Genomic DNA, 22287 nt, shown 5'->3' on the forward strand with positions numbered 1-22287 from the left:
AAAATTGAGCCCCACGCACCGCATAGCACGGGCAAGTTACTTGCATGGGTCTTTGAAAGGGACATTAGACGACTACTCAAACGTAGATCTCTCCAACTGGTTTCCTTCTTCTACAATTCTAGATGTAAACATTGAACCTAGACAGGTTATTCTTTTATTAAAAAAATAAAATACAATCATTTTAATAAAAAACAACGTCACCGCACAGGAGAGCCGTACGCCCATATTCTTGACCTTCCGAGCGGGAGGATTTATTTAATATCAAGAAAGAAGTGAATTCCAAGAAAAATATTATTTTTAATATCAGTAATATTATAAGAAAAATAATTAAAAATAATTTTTTTTAATTTTAATGAAAAAGATGGTGAAACTCACGCGGTGACTCAGACTGTTCATGCCCCATCATCTCTACGGTCAACTTGTTAGCTTTGACTTTGATAATATATGAAAGCATGAAGTGCAATGTTAATTGGGTTTACATGGGGATCGAATTTCATGTGGGTATGGCATGACATTGACAAAATCAAGGCTCGTGAAACCGAAATCTTAGATGCCTCTTTGCATTTGTTCTCATCTCGCCCATCTCTATCAGCTTATCTTAGAAAGGACGAATTATTCTTCAAACCTCGTGCCTCCACAGTCAAAATGTTCCACGTTTGCTTTTTGTCATTAGATAATAATAAAAATGCTTGGTCAAAAATATAAAAATAAATTTATTTTTTTGTATAAATTTTGAATGGATTTGACATGTCTTTACAAATAATATTTTTTTATTTCTAAAATATTCTTTTAAAACATATATAATTATAAAAATCGATCTGGAATAAAGTCCAAGTAACTGGTCAAAGACCTAAGTCACATGTTAGACTAATCAATATTGACCCGAGTCAGCATAAAAATAAAAATAATTATTAATATAAATTTAAAACATGGTTTGACAAGATCAATCATTGAATCAAATCAACATAACAATAAAAATAGCTATTATCATAGTTTTAAAACTTGACTCAAGAGTTCATCAGGATTAAGACTCGAGTCACATGTCAACGAGAGTCAACTCAGATAAATATAAAATAAAAATAATTATTATTATAGTTTTAAAATCTAACTAAAAAATAAACCTGAAATCAACCTGACCCAACTCTTTTTAAAAATAATCAAAAAAACTTGATTTTGATTATTTTTTTTTAAATCAAGTTTTAACCCAACTCTTTTTTAAAATAATCAAAAAAACTTGATTTTGATTTTTTTTTTTTAAATCAAGTTTTAACCCGTGTTTAATCCCAAGTTAATCTAGGTTTTTAACTGATTCGAATCAAATGTGTCAAATCAATCAATCTTAGTTTTATACCAAAAGTATATAAACTAAAAAAAATATATCTAATTATTTTTTAAATATACTTTTTTAACAACAATATATATTAAAAGTTAAATAAATTTTTCTATATTTTATTATATCTTGTGCACCATAATCAAACAAAATATAAAAATAACCATTTCATTTTGTATCCAAACACAATTAAATTTCTCTCATTTTCTATCTTATCTTCATTGTCCCCATCTCGTTTATCCCGAGACATTAACCAAACGCTACATAAATCTCATTCCACCCATCTCTATCTTGGGTTTTAATCCCTTGCCTCCAACCTTATTCCCTCCCTGGAGTAACTAGACTGATTATCCTCAATCATATAGCATTGCAATACCCTTCCCATAGCAGTAACTTCATTTCGTAGAGAAAACCAACATCATAGCCATATGGAAATCTGCTAGCAGTTCAAAAACCCACTTGCAGATATGCAGATACATAGGTTGCTGTGCATATAATCTCTATTATTCAACCCACAACTCTCACAACAGTAATGACCAGTCCTGAATCTTTACACACACCACGCTCTTGTTTGCAATAAACATCACCCAATACAAAGAGGGTTTTTAAGATAAAGCAATTCGTATTTTTGCATGTATAAGGTGTAAAGTGTTGGAAAAAAACATACAACTAGATTTCATTACAGGAACTTGAAATGCTTACATGGAATAAGCATATTTCAGAAAGCTTTTGACATTTATGCTTTCGGCACATAGCTGGAGGCCATTGCTACATCCCATGAACAACAGGGAAAAAGAAGATGAATCAAAGTGTAAATAATAGAACTAACCCATTAGAAAACAGAACCACTAAGCAAGCTCGGTGATTCGTCATCAAGCCCAAAACACTTTCGGCTTTTATTTTGGCTACCTTATCAGAGTGAAACAGGGCTCATCATGACCATTCAAAAACCTTAAATCTTGAAAAATTCAAAAACATGCACTTCCATTCGATTTAACCTAACAAATCGGCACCCCCATGAGATTCTGCCTCCTTTCAAACTAATCACATAAATAAGCAGATCAAACACAACCAAAAACATAGCTGACAAAACCCACAGGGCAAAAAACACAAACGGATAGTTAACCATTACCAAGAAAACATAACTATTATGTCCAACATCAAACATGTTCTAAATAGAGAAATTGGCCAAAATCCTTCTTCGATACTTTAAAACGAAAAAAGAAGCTAAAGAACCATTCGAGTAAGCTTAATCACCACCAGCCTTCTGGTAAACATAGGTAAGCCCACACTTACCACAGTAGTGCCTATCAAAATGATTAGCCATGAAAGTTCCAGCACCGCACTCAGCATTAGGGCACTCCTTCCTCAATCTCTGGACTTTGCCGCTATCATCAACCTTGTAGAACTGGAGGACAGAAAGCTTGACCTTCTTCTTCTTGTGCTTGATCTTCTTGGGCTTGGTGTAGGTCTTCTTCTTTCTCTTCTTGGCACCACCCCTCAACCGAAGCACCAAGTGGAGAGTGGACTCCTTCTGGATGTTGTAGTCAGCAAGCGTGCGGCCATCCTCGAGCTGTTTTCCAGCGAAAATGAGACGCTGTTGGTCTGGTGGGATGCCCTCCTTGTCTTGAATCTTGGCCTTGACATTATCGATCGTGTCTGAGGACTCAACCTCGAGGGTTATTGTCTTACCCGTCAAGGTTTTCACGAAGATCTGCATCTTCGCTTGTAGATGCAAAGCAGAATGGGAAGAGACTGTTTCGGCCGGTGGCGTGTATGAGGGAGGGGTATTTGAGGAGGATGGTACCGATACTAGGGTTTTTTGGGTTTGACGGCGTGAAAGTACGGTTTTGTCCATAGAGCTATTTGTTATTTGCAGGGACGTGGATTTTGGCTTTTTTTTCCTAACCCAAGAATTATTTTTTAATATATTTTTTATTTAAAAATTTATTAAAATAATATTTTTATCATTTTAAAAATTTATTTTTAATATTAATATATAAAAAAATAAAAAAAATTAATTTTAAATAAAACAATAAATATAAAATTTCAAAATTTTCAAAAATATAATTAAACCATAAAAACAAACATACCTAATAATTACAATTTACAACTTTGCAAACTCACAACTATTTTTAGAATGGAAGGTGTTACCCTTGTTAATTCCCATAACTTATTATTATTTTTATTTATTATAACCATAAATATTTATTATTAAAACTTGGACAAATAATGCAAGTTGCCTCTCATCTCAATTTTTTTTAATTCCTTTTAACTTTGTCATAATTTGGAGACAGCCATTCTCATATTTTTAATTACCAACTTTTTTATTTGTTTAATGCAAGATCAAATAAGTCATGGACTATAAAATTATGAATAGTTTTGTTTTCTTTTTTTTTTTCCCAATGTACAATTATAATTTAGAAATGGTTGTAATAACCTTAAATGACTGATCCAATGGTCAAAAAGTATATTTTCTTTCTTGATTCTTTAGATATAAATATGAAAGACAACGTTGAAATTTTTTGTTATTAAATGTCTATGTCATAAAGTTAACTTCTACAATATATGCATTATTTGAATAATGCAAACAATGTTTAAAAAAGATTTTATAATAAGGAAGAAATGATATTTTATAAATAAAATTTTGTGAAGTTCATGTAGCAAAATGAGTACACCATAGCAATAAAAAATAAGAGTTACTGTTTGAAAATGTAGTAAAAATTATTTTCTAAAATATTTTTTGTTTATAAACACAATAAAATAATATATATTTTTATTTGTTAAAACTCATTTTTGATATTAGTACATCAAAACAATAAAAAAAATATAAAAATATAATTTAAAACTAAAAACATTTAAACTTTTCAAAAACACTATACAACCACAATCTCAAAACACTCCCTAAAACAAACAAAATTTTGTGAAGAGCATAAATTGGTTCAGGATTTACACTCTTTGAACACAATTTATAAATGCTCAAACAACATTGAATCAGGTATTGATTTATGCCCAAATTCTTTATAGGTTTCTAAATTTACTCGAATACAAATAGATAAACATGGCTTGTATGATAATGGATCTCAATTTGGGTTTGAGGATGCCTTTGTGACTCAATATTCAATGAAAAATGTCATTGATTTCGACTCATGGTGTCTCGATGGCTCTAACACACCTCTAAAGTCTGCCACCCTCCAAGGTGCATTGACAACTTGTATTTTAGTAACCATGGTCCATGACCTCACAAGAAACCTTTCAAATAATACAACCCTCAACCAAATCATTGTATATGTGAACATGTAACTTTTTTTTATCAAACTTGGTTTGTCTGCAACAAGTTGAGAGGACAATACATACATACTTGTCACACCAAGGATTGATCCAACTTTCATCAATAGTTCATCGCCCATGCAACCTAAAATCATGGTAGCTTTAGTGGCTTTTGGGTAATCCAAAACTATCAATAACAAGCATATTGATTGATAATAGCTTTAACGGTTTTGGGTATTCCAAAACTATCAATAACAAGTACATTGATTGTTTTATCATTGTATAAACGCACTTACATGAGTTAAAGGCCATATAAACCTTTCCTAAGATAAGGCAAGAACTTTTTCATGTATTAAAATCCTAAATACTACTTAATAAATAAACACACACGTTTATAGTTTTACTAACCCTAAATACTACTCATAAATAAACACGTATACTAACGACTTTACTAAAACCTCCTCTCCTACTTGAACTTGGACATTGGAAGATCTCCAAGCTTATAAAAGAACTTACTTTACAGGTTTTGAAGTTGTTAAGACCCAACATTGTTGGCCTCTCAACCTCTAAAAGACTTTTTATAATAAAAGTCTTTAGTGACCTTATTAGTTCTTTTTTTTTCTTGAGATTTATAAATCATTATCCATATTAGGATTTAGCTTATCAAGAAAGTTAGTTTGATATTCTCTATTGCTTTGTAAAATTGCCATTCATGTTTCTTTGTAAGCCAAACATTCTTCATTTCCTCTCCTCTTTGATCTTCATATACTTATTTATATTGATATCCTAATTGATTAAAACGTCATGCATTCATAATAATTAATAAAATTAGCTCATCTTCATTGCTCCATCTCATATCAAGGTTTCAATAGTCATTTTAAGTTTAATATGCCTTATAGGTTAATTACACGTGGTATTATTATATTCATGTAAATACATATTTATTATTAATAAGAACTTAATTTATCTTTAATATTCATATAATATTAAATTAATGAATCTAATATTTGATTCATAAATCTAAAGTAAGCTCATAAGATAAAAATATTTTGCAAAGAAAATTATAAAGTTATTATAATTATGAGATTCCTATTGCATCAAAGCATTGTTCATAAAATATTCTTGGTCGATACTCTCTTAAATATTAGTTATTCATTAGAGCTATAGAGATTAATACATATTATGTTCTTTTCATTAAGAAAAGAACAATTGCTCTCATAAGCTGAGGTATAAGGAATGCCTAAAACTAATATGTAGGTGCTTGTCATAATACTTGTACACTGAACTGACCCACATGAGAATTCCATATGGAGATATCACTTGTGTCTATGGAAAGACTTATATGACAGTTATGTAAGTAATTCTTAGACTTGAGATCACTAAGTTATTTTATATATGGATTGTTATGTTTTGATCTTATTACACGTTATCTTAATAGATGTAACAAATGAGTAGACATTGGATATAATATAAACTATATGAATTATTTGAATGATCATGAGAAGATTCGTCACCTTAGGTGAATTAGAAAAAATATCTCACATGCTCTCAAATAGTATTGATTGTTAAATCTTTGCGTAAGGTGGAATGAAATTTAAAAAGAGTTTCAAACTTTATTCAAATTATCAATGATTATAATATTACGAACAAATATGATTTGACATGACAGACATACTCCATGCTAAAATATTTAAATCATAATATTATAAAGAAATGATAATAATTACACTGAGATACCGATCACTGAAAAGTTAAGTCAAATCACTTTATAATTTTTCTAATATTTGATAATCATCACACGTTGCTAAACGGTGTACTTAATCTTCAAATATAAATTAATCAATTATTGAATTAATAATAAATTAAATTTTTTGATTTATTTAATTCTATTTATTTAGAACTATAATTTAGATTTGAGTCAACATATTAGGAACCTAATGAGTTATATATATTAAGAACCATTAATAAAAATTAATTTTAGAAAATAAGTGTGACTTGATTGAAAATAATTTTAAAAATTAAGCACTAAAATATATTGTTATGGAATAATCAAGTAGAGATTTTATTGATTAATTATCTAAAATTATCCTTAAATAGGCAAATAGTATTGTTATTTATAGAGTTTTTAGAATTATTTATAAATATAAAACTATGCCTCTTATTTATAGAGTTATCTATTAGATAGAAAAAATATACAAATCACAAAATAAAAATCTAGCACTGCATAGCAATCCCTCCTAAATAAAAATTTAGAAAATTTTTTACTGGTGGTTCGTGTAGATTATTATTAGAAGATGGACAACCCAATTTTTAAAAAATTATTCAAAACCAGAAAAAATCAGATTTTTAGATAATAAATCCCTCACTAACTCTAAATTTATCTATCAGAATCCTATGGACTCCTGAATCCTGAATGTTACTTGAAATTTATGATTTTCATTATGGGTATGAATTTCAGAACCCAACAATCTGAAAGGTCTGTTTCTGGGGCAAAAGCTTGGGAAATCTTAGCTTTTTTTTTCCATATTGTAGCTCATTTACATAGTTACCAGTAGGGAATTCCTTCTAGTAAAAAAGAAGAGAAATAGAGACTTGCGAACGGTGGCAGGTAGAGTTTCATTTCAGGACAATACTCATCCATCCAACTGTAAATTGTCCATAAAAAACAATTTTTTGAGGGAATGGACGAGTGTTCCCTCTTCAAATAAATAAACGTACAACCAAAATTGAGATCACCTTTAACAGCAGTTGGGTGTCAAAAAACAAGAAACTAGTATGATCTCACAAAAGCACGAGGGAACAATCGGGGAAAAATCGTATTTTTTGCTTTAAAAATCAGTGCATATATTCCATAACAAGGAATGTGAATTACAGCCATCGCAAAATACCTGCAGGATGTGTAAAATCATTATTTTTTTTTTTATATTAAATGTGATAAAATTCAAAGTCAAAATAAAACAGATAGTGAGATGAACAATATACCATAAAGGAGCCCAAGGTGTGTTAAGCTCGAGGAATGGATATGGCCACCTAAGAAAGATGCACAAAAGTGTTACTAGTACTTGAACCAGAATAAAAAAGAAGAGAAAGCATGTCTTCTTTATCTAGTGACTGGAAAAGAAAAGAAAAGAAAAGAAAAGAAAAAGAAAACATTATGCTTACCACGTAAAACCACATGCGTGAATAACCCACTGGAAAATGACATAGAGGCAGCTCCACTGCACAAAATATGCAAGGCGGAACCATGGAAATGGCTGAAAGAAAAACCAAGACATAGGGTTAATCGCCACGGAGGAGATCCGAAGACGTCTACTTTACAGCAAAAGATAAACGTATTGGGTGACAAAGGCACAGAGCCATTAAGTCATTACCCTCTACTTTCTATCGAAGCAGTTATTTTTCACTCGCAAAATTTAGGAATTTCACGTGAAGGCTGTGAAGGATTGCATATTGTTCCCTAGTCAATAAATTTACACGAACAAGTTTGGTGGAGGCTCCTCTCTGTCAAATATGCAAGGAATAAGAGTCTTTTGTAATCACACCTGGTTCTCTAGTAATCTCAGGTACAGCCTAAACAGAATTGGTTTCACTAGTTTCAAACACTGATGGTGGAAGATTCATAGCAATCTAAGTGCTGGATATACAAAGGGATTCATTGCTCCCATGAGTCATTTCTGCTCAGACAAACAGCTTGGCTCTTGAAGGAAAAACCGATTAATCTCCGAGGTCAGCAGATGGATGCAGAGGAATTTGTTCAAACTTAGAGCACTTTTGTTCACAGAAACCTGTACGCTCCTCCAAGACAGATTCCTCCATGCTTTAAGGTTTCAAATTGAACCGTGATGTTTCCTTTCTAGGGAATTCAGGGATTGGTATAATTAGCAGGCTTTCCTATGGATTATGAGCTATGCGAGTGTTTACGAGGGTCTCTGCAGTTCTATTATGCTGAAGAAGGTTTTAGCAATCAAATAAGCAGTGAAATTATCTCATAGATCTCTTTTGACAAAGAATCAGACTCCTCACAAGCTGTCAATGCAGTCTCAAATATCAATATGATTCCAGATTGGGAAGTTTGCTTCAATAGTGGATGATATCGGGCAAATGGTTTCCAGGCTTTCTAACTGTGTTTTAGGTTCATTAGTAGAAATGCTAACGGAGTTGTAGACTGGTTTGCTAACAATGCCATGCTCTCTTTTAAGTTCTCCTTATTGGATTCATTGTTCTCCAAGGGAACTGTGTTATATATTATATCTAGATATTCATAGACTATTATGAAATTTCTTCCAATGTAAAAGAAAAAACAGTGATGACGTTGATGCAAATTGATGCCATGGAATCCATGTAAAGTCTCACTAAAGGACTTCCACTTCTAGCAGTGCAATACTTACAAGGCTATTGAGAGCGGTATCTAGCAATAGAAAAACAGCATTCAGAGAATGCATGCAACCCATCAACTGCAAAGCACGAGAACATCAAAAAGTAAGTAAGAATTCCACCAGAGAATTGAAGCAGGTAATGATTTTGCTCCATGCATTTCCAAGAGATTGTATGATCGGACCAGTACGAACAATGTACAGAGACAGTTCATAGATCTTGGAAAACTGTAAGCTTAACATATAGAGAATTAAACCCAACAAAACCTCCAATAAATTAAAGATTTCAGGCACCAAAATGAGCTAAAACCAGTTCATTAGAGGATTCTCACCGCATTGAGGCCAAGGTGCGTATTTGATAAAAAAGGGACTATAACGCACCAAAATATAATGTCCGTTAGGATGACAGCACCTGCACAAGTCTGTTAAAATAGAAGAGAAATATAAATAAGCTCACTTCAACCAGAAGAAAGGCATTTCTAAATCGATGAAGCACTACTGAAAGGCCTGTAAACCCATGATGTGCACACATTTTGGCTTCATTATTGTATATTCAAGAGGGTTTACAGAACTATGAGCAACTGCAAGCATGTTTTTTTTTTTGTGAATTTTGCAACACAATGCCGCCTGTAGAAACTTGTTTGGGTGTAAAGAAAGGCATTAAGTGCTGAGGAATTATTACAAGGAAAGAAAGCCGAATACATGACATACACACATAAGAAGCAAGCAAATCTTGATGACTAACCTGGTATATAATTTGCATAAGGTATCCCCAAAATCCAGCTCTTTCTCGAATTGCCTCCTCAGCACAGTGACTTCGTAACTTGATGGTACCCCCACTCTTTTTCTCCTTATAAGTTATAGAGGTTGCAGTTCCATCCTCTTCCACATCCCTTTTCAAGAAAACAGAATTTTCGCCATGTTCAGACACAGCTGGTTGCTTTAAGGACACCCAACATCCATATGCAGATATCACAGTGCCCAGCTACAAAAGAAAATGGTGGCCGAGCGAATGAACAAGTATTAGTCCTTACTCGAAACAGTTAATAAAATGGAGACAATAGTGCTACAATGTTTGACATACCGCGAAATATATCATAATCAACATAAATGTCCATCTGCGCAGATAAATTAGAAACTAAAATCAGGAACCAGTTCATATTGACATTACTGTACAGTAATTTCAGAATCAAGAACTGTAGAGGAGGAAAAGTTTTGGCAAAGCTTTTGGGGTATTGATCTTACTGAGTGTAGAAATAGAAGGCGAAAGCACCATCTAAGTAAACTATCCGATAAAGCATGGGAGACAAGCAAAGAAAAGCGAAAAATCTATAAAAGAGAAGCCAAAGAGGATTAAGACATCTCCAGCGTGGCTTCCAAAGATCATGGATGTACAGCGGCTCTGTCTTTGCCTTCTTGATTATATAAAAGGAAAGAAGAGATGGGCAGATGATAGCTAAAGCACAAACTGGGACTTGCCATCGGAGCCAGTACCCAAGTCCTTCTGAAGTATTAGACATGGATGGATACAGGATCCAAACCAAAGTGGTTCTTGTCTTGAGAGTTGACCACTTGAGATGAGAAATGAGAAGACGAGGCTACATAACCAGAATATTTTGTATGTGTCAAAGTTGCCCACTTTTGCTGGTAAGGGCCCTTCAGGCCCTTTTCTTGTTATTCTAGTCCTCGAGACATTTAATTATACTTGTTTGTGTTCAGACCATTTTATTTTTTTATATAAAAAATCAAACAATTCTGTTATTTTTACCCCGATTTAGTATCATGCTTCCAGTTATTTTTTAAGTATTTTTTATTTAAAATAATTTATTTTTATTTTTTAAGATTAGTACATTAAAATAATATAAAAACACAAAAACATAATTTAAAATAAAAAAATTTAAACTATTCGAATTCACTCTAACCTCTATTTTTTTCAAAAAAAAAAAAAAACAGATAATGATGCTAAAGCATCTGTTGTGGATGGAAATTTGAGATGAATCCTTCATCACCGGAAAGTTTTAAAAAATATTATTGCATTTTTTTTCTTTTCTTCGAAAAAAAAAGAATTATATTTATAAAATTGTGAAGAGTAGCTTCCCACAGTGTAGCTTCACACAACGAATTTTTCGACAGACTTGACATTCTGTGAAATGTGTATTGCAATATTGCTAGTAATCACATGAATCTACGTAGTAAAACCAATAGTTTTTCTTATATGATGAACAATTGGGACTCTCAAGTGACAAGTTTTAGATTCATACCAATAATTCCCCCTTCTCTTTCAGTTTACTTTATTGAGGCTTATTTTCGATCGATGAAATCAACTGGTATATGGAGTTATATATAAAAAAGGATTTAAAATTAATCAAGAACAACTTACTCTGTGTAGTAAATGAATATGGTGGCGTCCCAGTCCACGATATCCCTCCACAAGAGTCCAGCCATGACCAGGAAGGAGATGAAACGAGTAGCCAGGAGCCACCCTGGGTGCACCCCTTTCCAGCAACTAGTCCACAGCTGGGAAGAACCAACATGGTTCCTTGGCATTGCAAGCACGGTCCGATCATTAATATCCGGTCGAGCCACGAGGAGGCTCTGATATAAGAAGTTATCGTCACATTTTGAGGCGAGTTCCCTCCTCCATAGAACCCACAGGGACACAATAAAAGACGCAGCAACAATGCCAAAACATACGATATCATACCAATATATGACTAGTGCCATAGACACAACCACTTGGACCTTTCCTACAATGTAGACCTTAGAAGTCGAAATGTTTGAAGTGAAAGCTGAATATCACCACCATTGATTGCATCTGAGAACTTGTTTAGATGGAACAGAAAAGTTGGAAGGTTTGATGAGGGAGAGTTAGGTTTGACTGTTCGGTTTGAAAATTTTGTACAGAATGCTTTGGTTAAAAAAAGAAGATGAAGGTAGCTGATGTGACTAATTATCAGGATTTTTAGAAAATTGTGAGAGGTAAAGACAACTGATGCGATGGGACAGGCCCAAGAGGTCCAATGTAGAATATCGTTCTTAGCTCGCATCTTTGTTATTGCTTACAATGGTCCTACAATTATCACCCTCAAGGCCTGGCCACCCGCAATGTATTGAGTGCTTCAGTTAAATTTGAGCCCGAGGCTGACATGGTGGAGGGAGACTGCAGACTGGAGACCGGAGACTGGTGAGCTCCAAGCGCTAAAAGCAGCCGACGCAACAGATCAGCCGTGGTTTTAACTAGGGGTGTTTAAAAAAATCGAAAAACCGAGTAAACCGATAAAACCGACAATAAATTAACCGAAAAAACCGAACCGAAAAATAAAACCGATTAAACCGATTAGATTATGTAGAAAAAACCCCGGTTCGGTTCGGTTTTCGGTTTTGTAGTGCAAAAACCAGGTTAACCGGACCGGACCGGACCGGTTCAAAAATTTCGGTCCCTAGTATAAATAGAAAATTTTATCGAGCCGCGCCGTCCAGTTTACTCTCCACTCCACTGTGCGCATTGCAATCCCTAAACCTAAACATTTCAATCTCTCCTCTCACGACCCCCTCGCCCCCCACCCTCTCCGGCCTCCGCTAAGGCCGTCCCCGTACCAGAGCACCCACAACCCGTCCACTCTCGCCTCTTCGCCTCTCCCTCTCCACTGTCCACTCTCCTTAGACTAAGAAACGTAGAAAACATAAACACAGATCGACGATCGACGTTTCCTCAGTCTCAATTGGACCAAAATAGTCTGTGTTTCCATCAGACCGACGGTTCCTCAACCTCTCAAAACCAATAAGTTTTAATTTTTTTTCTCCTTTCTAATTAATTAATTCGGTTAAGGTTATTGTTATTTTAAATACAGTTAAACTTATTTTTTACACGTTTCTTCCTCAGTCTCCACTGGATCAACACAGTCGGTGACTCGGTGTTTCCATCAGACCGAGCCTCTCAAAACCGGTGAGTTTTAATTGCATGAACTTTTAAGATTACACTGCTTTATAGTTTATAGTACCGTACTCTTGTGGCTTTGGTTTTCTTTATCTAAATATGCTAGATAATATGTTTGAGCCCAGTGTCAATTCTTCATCAATATTTTTGCAAAACTCAGGTAACTGGTCCACTGTAAACTAGGTGATGGCTGGCGGTAATATGTAGCTGGACCCTTTAAGAGAAAATAGTAATTAACACAGTAGAATAGAGACTCCCCTCTTTCTATCCATGATTTGTTGACGGTTAACTGTGTTTGCCTATGATTTCTTCCCTACTGAACTCCATAGCTAGCAGTACTCTACTTATCCATGATCATTTTTGTTTAACCATGATGTACAGCACTAGCTGGGATAGATAAATTAGTAGAATTAATTAGTAAAATATCACAGTAATTAGCAGAAAGTACTTAGTATTTGATTTTCCTCCTTTTGCTTTTCTCCCCCTCCATGATTAATTTCCTAAAACAAAGTTAATCTGAAGTAAATTTTCTTAATTCGGCTTTCCTAATTAACAGATTACAGAATTCAATTAGTCATATAAAATCATTTAAATTCTCCTAGTTTAATTAAAGGCTCAACATTAACTTATTAATTGCAGTAATGATTTTGGTTTTAGACTTTTTGTGCTCATTCCCTGCTAGGAAGATATTGGATTGTTATTTTTAATCAATTTTGTTGGGTGATGAATTTTGGTTTAGTTTGAAACCACTGGATAACGAATTTTTTTTTCCTATATGGGTTGAACTTGTTTCTTAGTTTGAAACCTCTGTCATTCTGTACAATGTATTCATTATTCTATTTTGGATGATCTTGATTGGCATTTTGTAGTCATTAAAATCATGTTATTCTTGTATTCATTGTTCTGTTACTTCTGTAATTATTTTTCCTCAATTGATAGATTTTCTAAGCTTGTTTTGGCACATTTTCTAAGCTTGTTTTGACATGTTACTTGACTTCTGTAATATTTGTTTCATTTTAATTTTTAAACTGATTTTAATATGTGTTTATTAAGTGCTGAAAAGAATTGTGCAAGTGATAATGAACATGTTTGCATTTGGTAATTTACAGATGGAAAACCTTCAAAATCAAAATGCTTCATCCACTGGCACTACCCCAACATCAACCAATGCCCCAGCTTCAAACACTAACCCAACATCAACTACTGTAAGATCCACCACGGATAGTAAAGGTAAACAACTTCAAGTCCCTGTATCTAGGAAAATAAATGTTGATGATAAAAAAAGGTCACAAATTTGGGATCATTTTACAAAACTTGATGGTGATCCTACAACCCCTAGAGCTGAATGTAATTATTGTGGAAAGGATTATGCATGTCATACTATTATTAATGGGACAAGTAATATGTGGAGTCATTTGAAAGTATGCAAAAAGTTTCCTTTTTGTGGTTGATAAGAAGCAAAAAATTTTGTTATTAGAACCTAATAAAGTAGGGGGTGAATTAGGAGATCGAAGTGTGGGAACTCTTAAGGCAATAGGTTATGATTATGATGAATGCAGAAAGGCACTAGTAAAAATGGTTATAATTGATGAGTTGCCTTTTAATTTTGTGGAGGGTAAGGGACTTAGATTATTTTCTAGGACCTTGCAGCCTAGATTTGACGTTCCTTCTCGTTTCACTGTTATGAGAGATTGTTTGAAACTTTATGTTGAAGAGAAGGAAAGATTAAAGAGAGCTCTTAAGGGTCAACGATTATGCTTAACAACAGATACATGGACATCAATCCAAAACATTAACTATATGTCCTTAACGGCTCATTGGATTGATAATGAATGGAATTTGCATAAAAAAATTCTGAATTTTTGTCAAGTTTCCAATCATATGGGTGAGACAATTGGTCAAGTTATTGAGAATTGTTTGTTAGATTGGGGGATTGATAAACTTTTAACTGTTACAATAGACAATGCAAGCTCTAATAGTGTTACTCTTTCATATTTAAAGAATGTGATGAAAGATTGGCCAACTAATATATTGTCAAATGAACATTTGCATGTTAGATGTTGTGCACACATTGTAAACCTGATTGTATGTGATGGTTTGAAAGAGATGAATGTTTCGGTTGTTAAGATTCGAAATGCAATTAGGTTTGTGAGATCTTCACCCTCTAGGCTACTTGCATTTAAGAAGTGTGCAGAAAAGTTGCATATAGAGTGTAAGAAATCATTGTGTTTGGATGTTGCAACTCGATGGAATTCAACTTATCTTATGTTAGAAGCTGCTGAAAAGTTTGAAAAGGTGTTTGTGAGGTTAGGTCAAAGTGAACCTAGGTATGTGAGTTACTTTTTGGAGGTTGATTCAAAGGGGAATAAAAAAAACATAGGGCCACCTAGTTTGGAGGATTGGGAAAATGCTAGAACTTTGCTGAAGTTTTTAAAGATCTTTTACATGGTTACATTGAAATTTTCTGGCTCATTGCATGTTACATCAAATTCTTTCTTCAATGAATTGATTTACATGTATACAAACTTGTTGCAATTGTGTAAAAGTAGAGATAATCTTTTGAGTGGAATGGCGATGAACATGATGAGTAAGTTTGAGAAGTATTGGGGTTATGGAGCAAATCAGAATTTTTTATTGTATGTGGCTAATGTTTTGGATCCACGTCTTAAATTGAAATATGTGAAATTTTGTTTTGGTGAGTTGTATGATTATGACAAAGCACAATTGCTAACAAAAAAAGTGAGAGATCATTTGGTGAGCTTGTATGAGTTTTATTTGAAAGCCGATGAAGTGGTAGATGATAATAGGCATAAACAAGATGTTAATGATGCTATTGATGACATGGAGATAGATGTTAACACTTTAGCTCGGTTCAAAAGGCACTTGCTAGAGGAAGATAGTGTGGAAAATAGAAATGAGGTTGAGAGGTATTTGGTTGATGGTTGTGAGGATCCTAATGATGATAAATTAGATATTTTGGGTTGGTGGAAGATTAATGCTTCAAAATATAAGATACTTTCGAAAGTTGCACAACATGTTCTGGCTATTCCTATATCCACAGTGGCTTCCGAATCAGCCTTTAGCACAGGTGGTCGTATACTCGACCAATTTCGAAGTTCTCTATCTCCAGCAACAGTTCAAGCACTTATTTGTTGTCAAAATTGGTTGCATCATGGTCCAATTCCAGTTGATAATACAACCTTGATGAATGATTTTGAAACCTACGAAAACCTTGAATCAGGTAATGTTTCTTAAAAACTTACATCTTTTATTTTATGATTTATTAATTAACACATTTTTATTCTAACATGTTTAATATTTTATTTTGTAGAATTTGATGGAAAGTTGCATTTAGCAACGGATGATAATTAGTTCACAAATTGTGATTCATATGGTATAAATATCTTTTTTTATTTTTATATCTTCTGATTTAATTTATCATGTTATAATTCTAGATTATGAATTTCAGGAATCAAAGTGCAATGCTCTTGAAGTGCTTTTTTATTGAGACGATGTGCACATGAAGATTTATTTTTTGTGGCTTGGAGTGTTTTACGATAATGTAATGTTAGTTGTTGTTTTTTTGTTAAGCCCTTTGAAGGCAATGGTTTGTAATTTGGATTTAAACTTATTGTTGTGTGATTGTGAGTGTGTGTTATTTATTTAAACTTTTCAGAAGTAGAAAAATATTAGTAAGTTAAAAAGTATATTGAACAGATTGACATTAATAATTTCATATAAATGAATATTTAGGGGTAAAAAAATTAAATATATTTGGAATCTTCAAAGAAAATGAGACAATATCAATATTAATTGTAAGCCTAATAGAAATCCATTAGAAGCCCATTACAAAACCCATTAAAAAGCCTATTAAAAAGCCCAAAATAAGCTTATAGGTTTGTCCGGTTTTTTGGATAAAAAACCGGACCGGAACCGGCCGGTTCCGGTTCGGTTTCGGGTCTCTTTTTTTTTATTATTTTTTTCGGTTTGGGTGTTTTTTTCGGGTCAAAACCGAACCGAACTGAATTTGAACACCCCTAGTTTTAACTTAAGTTTATTCTTCGTGATTCTTCGAGGGTCAAACTAAATTTATTTAAATATAAAATAAAATATTAACAGTATGAAAAATTTGTTGATATTATTATTAAACTCGGCAAAGCAAGTAAATTTAAAAAATTTTTAACCTAACTTTTTATCTAGTTCAAGTTTCCAATTAAATTATGTATAAATTAATTCAATGTGAATTAATCGATTTCATGATTCCAAAAACAACTTTAATGACAAGTAAAACATGACTTAACTTTTTAAAAAACTTTATGATGACAATATTTTTTTAATATTAAGACGATGCTAGATTGGATCGATCCTGGTCACTCCGTGGCTCGGGTAATGAACTCCACTAGATTTAATAATTTTGTTTTTTAAAAACTACTTTTATTTAATTATATGATAAAAAATAGATACTTGAAAAATCAAGCACTAACCCTAAAATAGATGTTTGTTTAAGATCGTGATAACTTTGTAAAAAATAAATAAAAATAAATCATAAAGGATCAAATAAAAAAATCAATTAAATAAATTGAGGACCAAAATCTTAAAAAAAAAACATATCAGGTTCGATGAGAATCATGCCAAACCTGTGAATCGAGTGCTAACTCTAAAATAGATGTTTGTTTGAAACCGTGATAACTTTGTAAAAAGCAAATAAAAATAAATCATAAAGGATCAAATAAAAAAATCAATTAAATAAATTGAGGACCAAAATCTTAAAAAAAAAAACATATCAGGTTCGGTGGGAATCATGCCAAACCCGTGAATCGAATAACCTGGGTTAATATGTCAAATCTGTGAACCGAGTTTGAACTCTATAGGGATTAATAAAAAAAAATCAAAATTTTCTTTATTTAACTATATGATAACAAAAATAAAAGATCACAAAATTGAGCATTAATCCTTATATATATGTGGCATGAGATATTAAATCTTTATACATAAAAATTAGTTTAAAAATAATATTACTATCAACCACGAAAAACTAAAATAAACTTTTCCTTATTGTTTATCAGGTCACATATTCCCTTCCGAATATTGGATAGAGTGTGAGGTTGTGACTCTTCATATTAATGTTTTTTTCTATATTGAAGGCTTTTATAGTCTTGGACTGAATGCTGATATTTTTTCCCCACTCTACTACACTTCTCCCCTCCTCTCTCTCTCTTCACACACACACACCCCCCTTTGATTTTATTGTAAATATCATATGGGTCTGGCAATCATGCCAGGTTGTTAGACCCAGGCATTTGGGCCTGGTATGGTTTACTTGGGTCTGATAACCATGTCATATCCAAGACGCGTGGGTTTGGCATGCCATGTTGCTAAACCCAAGTGCCTTGGGTCTGACGTGGTTGCTAGACTCAAACGCTTGGGTTTAACATACTAGGTTGCCAGACCCAGTCGCACATCTGACATGCAAGTTAAACCCAGGCTACTTGAGTCCAGCATCTTTAGGTATGACAAACATATTTGACCCACGTTTACTTGGGTCTGTCAAACATGTCATACCCATGTTAATTAGGTTAAGGAACCATTCCGAACCCAAGAGTCTTGGGTCTGGCAATAATGTCAAACTTAGGCACGGGTCTGGCATGGTTGTCAGACCCAAATGTCTTAGGTCTGGCAACCATGCCAGCAAGTAACTTGGGTCTCGATGTTTGTCAGACCCAAGTAAATACAGGTCTGGCAAGTAACGTGAATCTGATATGGTTGCCAGACCCAAGACAATTGCCAAGTCCACAATGACATAGGTTTGACATGTTTGTCAAACCTAAAACGCCTGGACCTTATAGGCTGCCAAGTCTAACTTGAATATTAAAACGTATACAAATCTAACTTCTAGTTGTAATTATAATAATCATTTATATTATTTACAAATCAGCCCATTACATATAAAAATGGACATTTAGACTTGTATCTTTTTAATCAAATTCCACGAGACTTTGGTTATGACTTAGTTTCCTTTTAAAAATAGAAATTTTATTTAAATTTCTTATAACACCTCAAAATCACATTATGATAAATTAGTGCAATCAATCTCATATGCCCTGCCAAATGTTATTCTAAGTTATTTTAAAAATTAATATATGTGGTTAAAAGTATAAAATATGAAAACAACTAGTCTTATATGCTCTACCAAATATCTTATTTCTCTAAATTGTTTTTAAAAATTAATATATGTTATTAAAAATATAGAATGAGAAAAATATTTGTACCCTACTCATAGTAAATTAGCAGTTACATTTTGCCTCTATAATTTTAAAAATTATAGTTTATATCCTATGTCAACACAATTTTAAAATTTAAATAAAAATATGAATTTATCCTCAATATATAATAAACTAAAACACCCATAAAATGATAGGTTAATTCAACAAAATTCTCTCTTTTCAGATACAATTTCTATCTTTTCTCATAACAAACACAGTTTGTGAACCCTAATCAAAACCTAATACCCTTTGCCTTTTTGCTTGTTAAATTGAGTAAAAATCTCTGCAACTTGTAAAGTAGTAGTCTTGATGCTTAAAAGATAAAACTTTTCTTCAATTTCTATTATCTTAAACATCACTAAAAAAAAAAAGGAAACAATGCTCCTTTTAATCAATAGGTCCTATAAACCTCTTCATGGCTCTCTTTTTATTTAGCATAGTGTATTTGGTGATTTTGGCCAATGAGAGCGACATCTAGTGGTTGATCTTATTGACTCACTAAAAGATTTACGAGAGGATTTTTAATCATTGATTTATTTTTTTGCATCCACTACTACTATTTTTCATTTGTTAAATAGGAAATAAATCAAAATCATCTATTAATCAAAATCAAAAGATTTGCGTGGTGGTTGAGGAGGAGATGGAAGAGAGAGAGAGTCATGTGAGAGAGAAGTTGTTAGCCAAAGTTGGTGTTTTTGGCGACTAGTATGGTGGAGGCTGGTGGATTGCGTGGTGGTTGTGGAGAAAATAAAAAAGAGAGAAGTAGAGAAGATGGAAGTTATTGTCCCAAGTTGGGATTTTTTACGGCGAGTGAAGTAAAGGTTGGAGGATTGCATGGTAATTGTGAAGGTGATGGAAGAAAAGGGCATATGAAAGGAAGTTATTAGCCTGAAGTTGGTGTTTTTGGCAGCGAGTATGGTGAATGCAGGTGGTTAGGGTTTTATGTTTGGTAAAATAGAGGGAGTTGTTTTCGGCAGTTTTTTTTATTTTTCTCTTTTTCAAGGCAAGTAAGTTAAGTGACAATTTCATTATTTTAATGCAATATATGCTTTGGTCATTATTTGGAATATAATGACAATCATGTAAATAATTTAAATATTTTTTAAACACTTTATAGCATGTGTCATTTAGGATATAAATTATTACACAACTTATAATCTGTAAGATATAAGCTGTAATTCAAAAAATTATAGAGGCAAACCATAATGATAACTAAACTATGCAAGACCAAGTTAATTTTTCCATATAAAATTAATCATGTCATTAGGAATATTGGTGATCTATAGTGAGCAATAGATCATTAGTAATTAGTATGGTTGTATTTATATAAATCATTCAATATGTCTTTTATATTTAGAAATCACTAATTAGTTGGTCGCACATTATAACGAGAAATGTTTTGGCAATGTTATTAAATTTGATATGAGGGTTAACTTGGAAACCTCTCCACCTAGACCAGCCCAGGCTTAAAATTAAATTGGGTGGGAGTTAACTTGATGTGAGTTGATCAGCCTAGCAGGCTAACCACCGACTCAGTTAACCCGATCATAACCTAGTTTGACTTAAAAAACAAATTCTAAAAGATATTATTTTAACTTTTTTAAAAAATATATATTAAAATGATGATATTTTAGATTGAATTACCGAACTTGTGACCTAGATCATAGACCCAACCAATTTTAATAACTTTGCTTTTTAGAATATATTTTTTATTTTATTATACGATAATAAAAATAGACATTCACAAGAAAGATAATGAATAAAATTATAGATGATAAATGTTATTTTTTTATTTAACCTGTTTGTTATAATTAATGTAATTATGGTTTACAACAAAATGTTTTTTATTAGTAGCATAGTTCATTTAATAGAATGCAACAATAATAAGAAAAAAAATTCCAAAACTTTGGCTAGTAGGTCATTGAAAGTGCATAATTACTGGAAAAAACTCATTTCATCAAAAGTTATGATTTTCACACGAGCATGCGAAAACATGTCTAGAGGTTCTAAAAGAAAAAAAAAATTGTAGTTTTATGCATTGATGACCAATGAAAAAGAAAAAAATGGGTTATGGTTTTTTTCTATGTTAAATTTGATCCCTATTATTTGATTTTTTTAATTGATAAAATAAAATAAAATTTTATAAAATTGAGCTTCAATTTAACATCGAGGCTTTTTTTTACTTCGCAAATACAATGTAGCAAACGATCTGAAGAAAATTATTAGGTTTAAAATCATGTGAACATAATAAGAGAGGATAAAATTGAATAAAAAAAGTTTTATGACCTAAACAAATAATTTTTCATAGACCAAAAGAAACTGTTTTTTTTTCCCTTTTCATTTAGTTTATTTTGTAATGTATGTATGGTTGAATTATATGTTATATGAACTTATATCATATATTTTAAAAGAATGTATGTTACATCATATACGACTCAGTACTTGACTAACCCATTGGTCTATGCTATGCCACGAGTTGGAGTAAAATTTTTCTTCAATAAAAAAAAACATAGGTATTTCTAATATGTTTTTTAAAAAAGAAAAGGACGTTAACCAAGAATTTAAAATCAACTACATATCTGACAATATTTTTATCTAACATTAAAAAATAAACACATTATATCAACATAGGTCATTCTAGGTCAACACATGAATATTACAAGGATAATCTTTAAAGAAACAAGTTGAGAAGTTAAATCTTAAATTAATTCAATGTTGAAAGACAAAATTAAAAAAAACCCAATTTTTTTTAAAAAAACAAGTGAACTTGAGTCAAACTCTCGATGCAAGTTATGCATGCCATCGGATTTAAAAAACAACTCAAATCAAATAAATTTTCTTAGGCAAGATAAAGGCTCAAAATAACCAATATAAGACTCCCCTCATCGAATGGGCCCATTGACACCAATCTCTACCATTTTAATGGTCGAAACAAGAGTCAAATATAACTTTCTCTCTATAAATAAGAATATGCTAGTCCTCTTTTTTTCCTCTCACAAAACAAAATTGAAAAATAAGAGAAATAAACTTTGATATCAAAATTAAAATTCTAAAAACTAAAATAATGGTCATCGATAAACCAAAAAAGATGGGAGATCAAAATAAATTTTTTTT

The 22287-nt window shown here is 32.3% G+C and overlaps 2 protein-coding genes across 3 annotated transcripts; both read right to left on the reverse strand.

Annotated features, from left to right (window-relative positions):
• Window positions 1-2451: 2451 nt before the first annotated feature.
• On the reverse strand, window positions 2452-3132 carry LOC133690753 (ubiquitin-ribosomal protein eS31 fusion protein-like). Its single transcript, XM_062111021.1, has one exon. The coding sequence runs from the start codon at window positions 3048-3050 to the stop codon at window positions 2580-2582; it is 471 nt and encodes a 156-aa protein (XP_061967005.1). The 5' UTR covers window positions 3051-3132; the 3' UTR covers window positions 2452-2579.
• Window positions 3133-7192: 4060 nt separating this feature from the next.
• LOC133690704 (uncharacterized) lies at window positions 7193-11864 on the reverse strand. Of its 2 annotated transcripts, none has more exons than XM_062110964.1 (8): window positions 11354-11864; window positions 10058-10091; window positions 9719-9958; window positions 9306-9395; window positions 8989-9054; window positions 7763-7854; window positions 7583-7630; window positions 7193-7488 (listed from the first exon to the last, which is right to left on the reverse strand). In XM_062110964.1, the coding sequence occupies exons 1-8, from the start codon at window positions 11695-11697 to the stop codon at window positions 7371-7373; spliced, it is 1032 nt and encodes a 343-aa protein (XP_061966948.1). In that variant the 5' UTR covers window positions 11698-11864; the 3' UTR covers window positions 7193-7370. The 2 variants fall into 2 exon arrangements, with proteins under 2 accessions (XP_061966948.1, XP_061966949.1); XM_062110965.1 differs by lacking the exon at window positions 11354-11864 and adding an exon at window positions 10219-10783.
• Window positions 11865-22287: the final 10423 nt, after the last annotated feature.

Source organism: Populus nigra, chromosome 4 (assembly GCF_951802175.1).
Source record: "Populus nigra chromosome 4, ddPopNigr1.1, whole genome shotgun sequence".
NCBI lineage: Eukaryota > Viridiplantae > Streptophyta > Magnoliopsida > Malpighiales > Salicaceae > Populus > Populus nigra.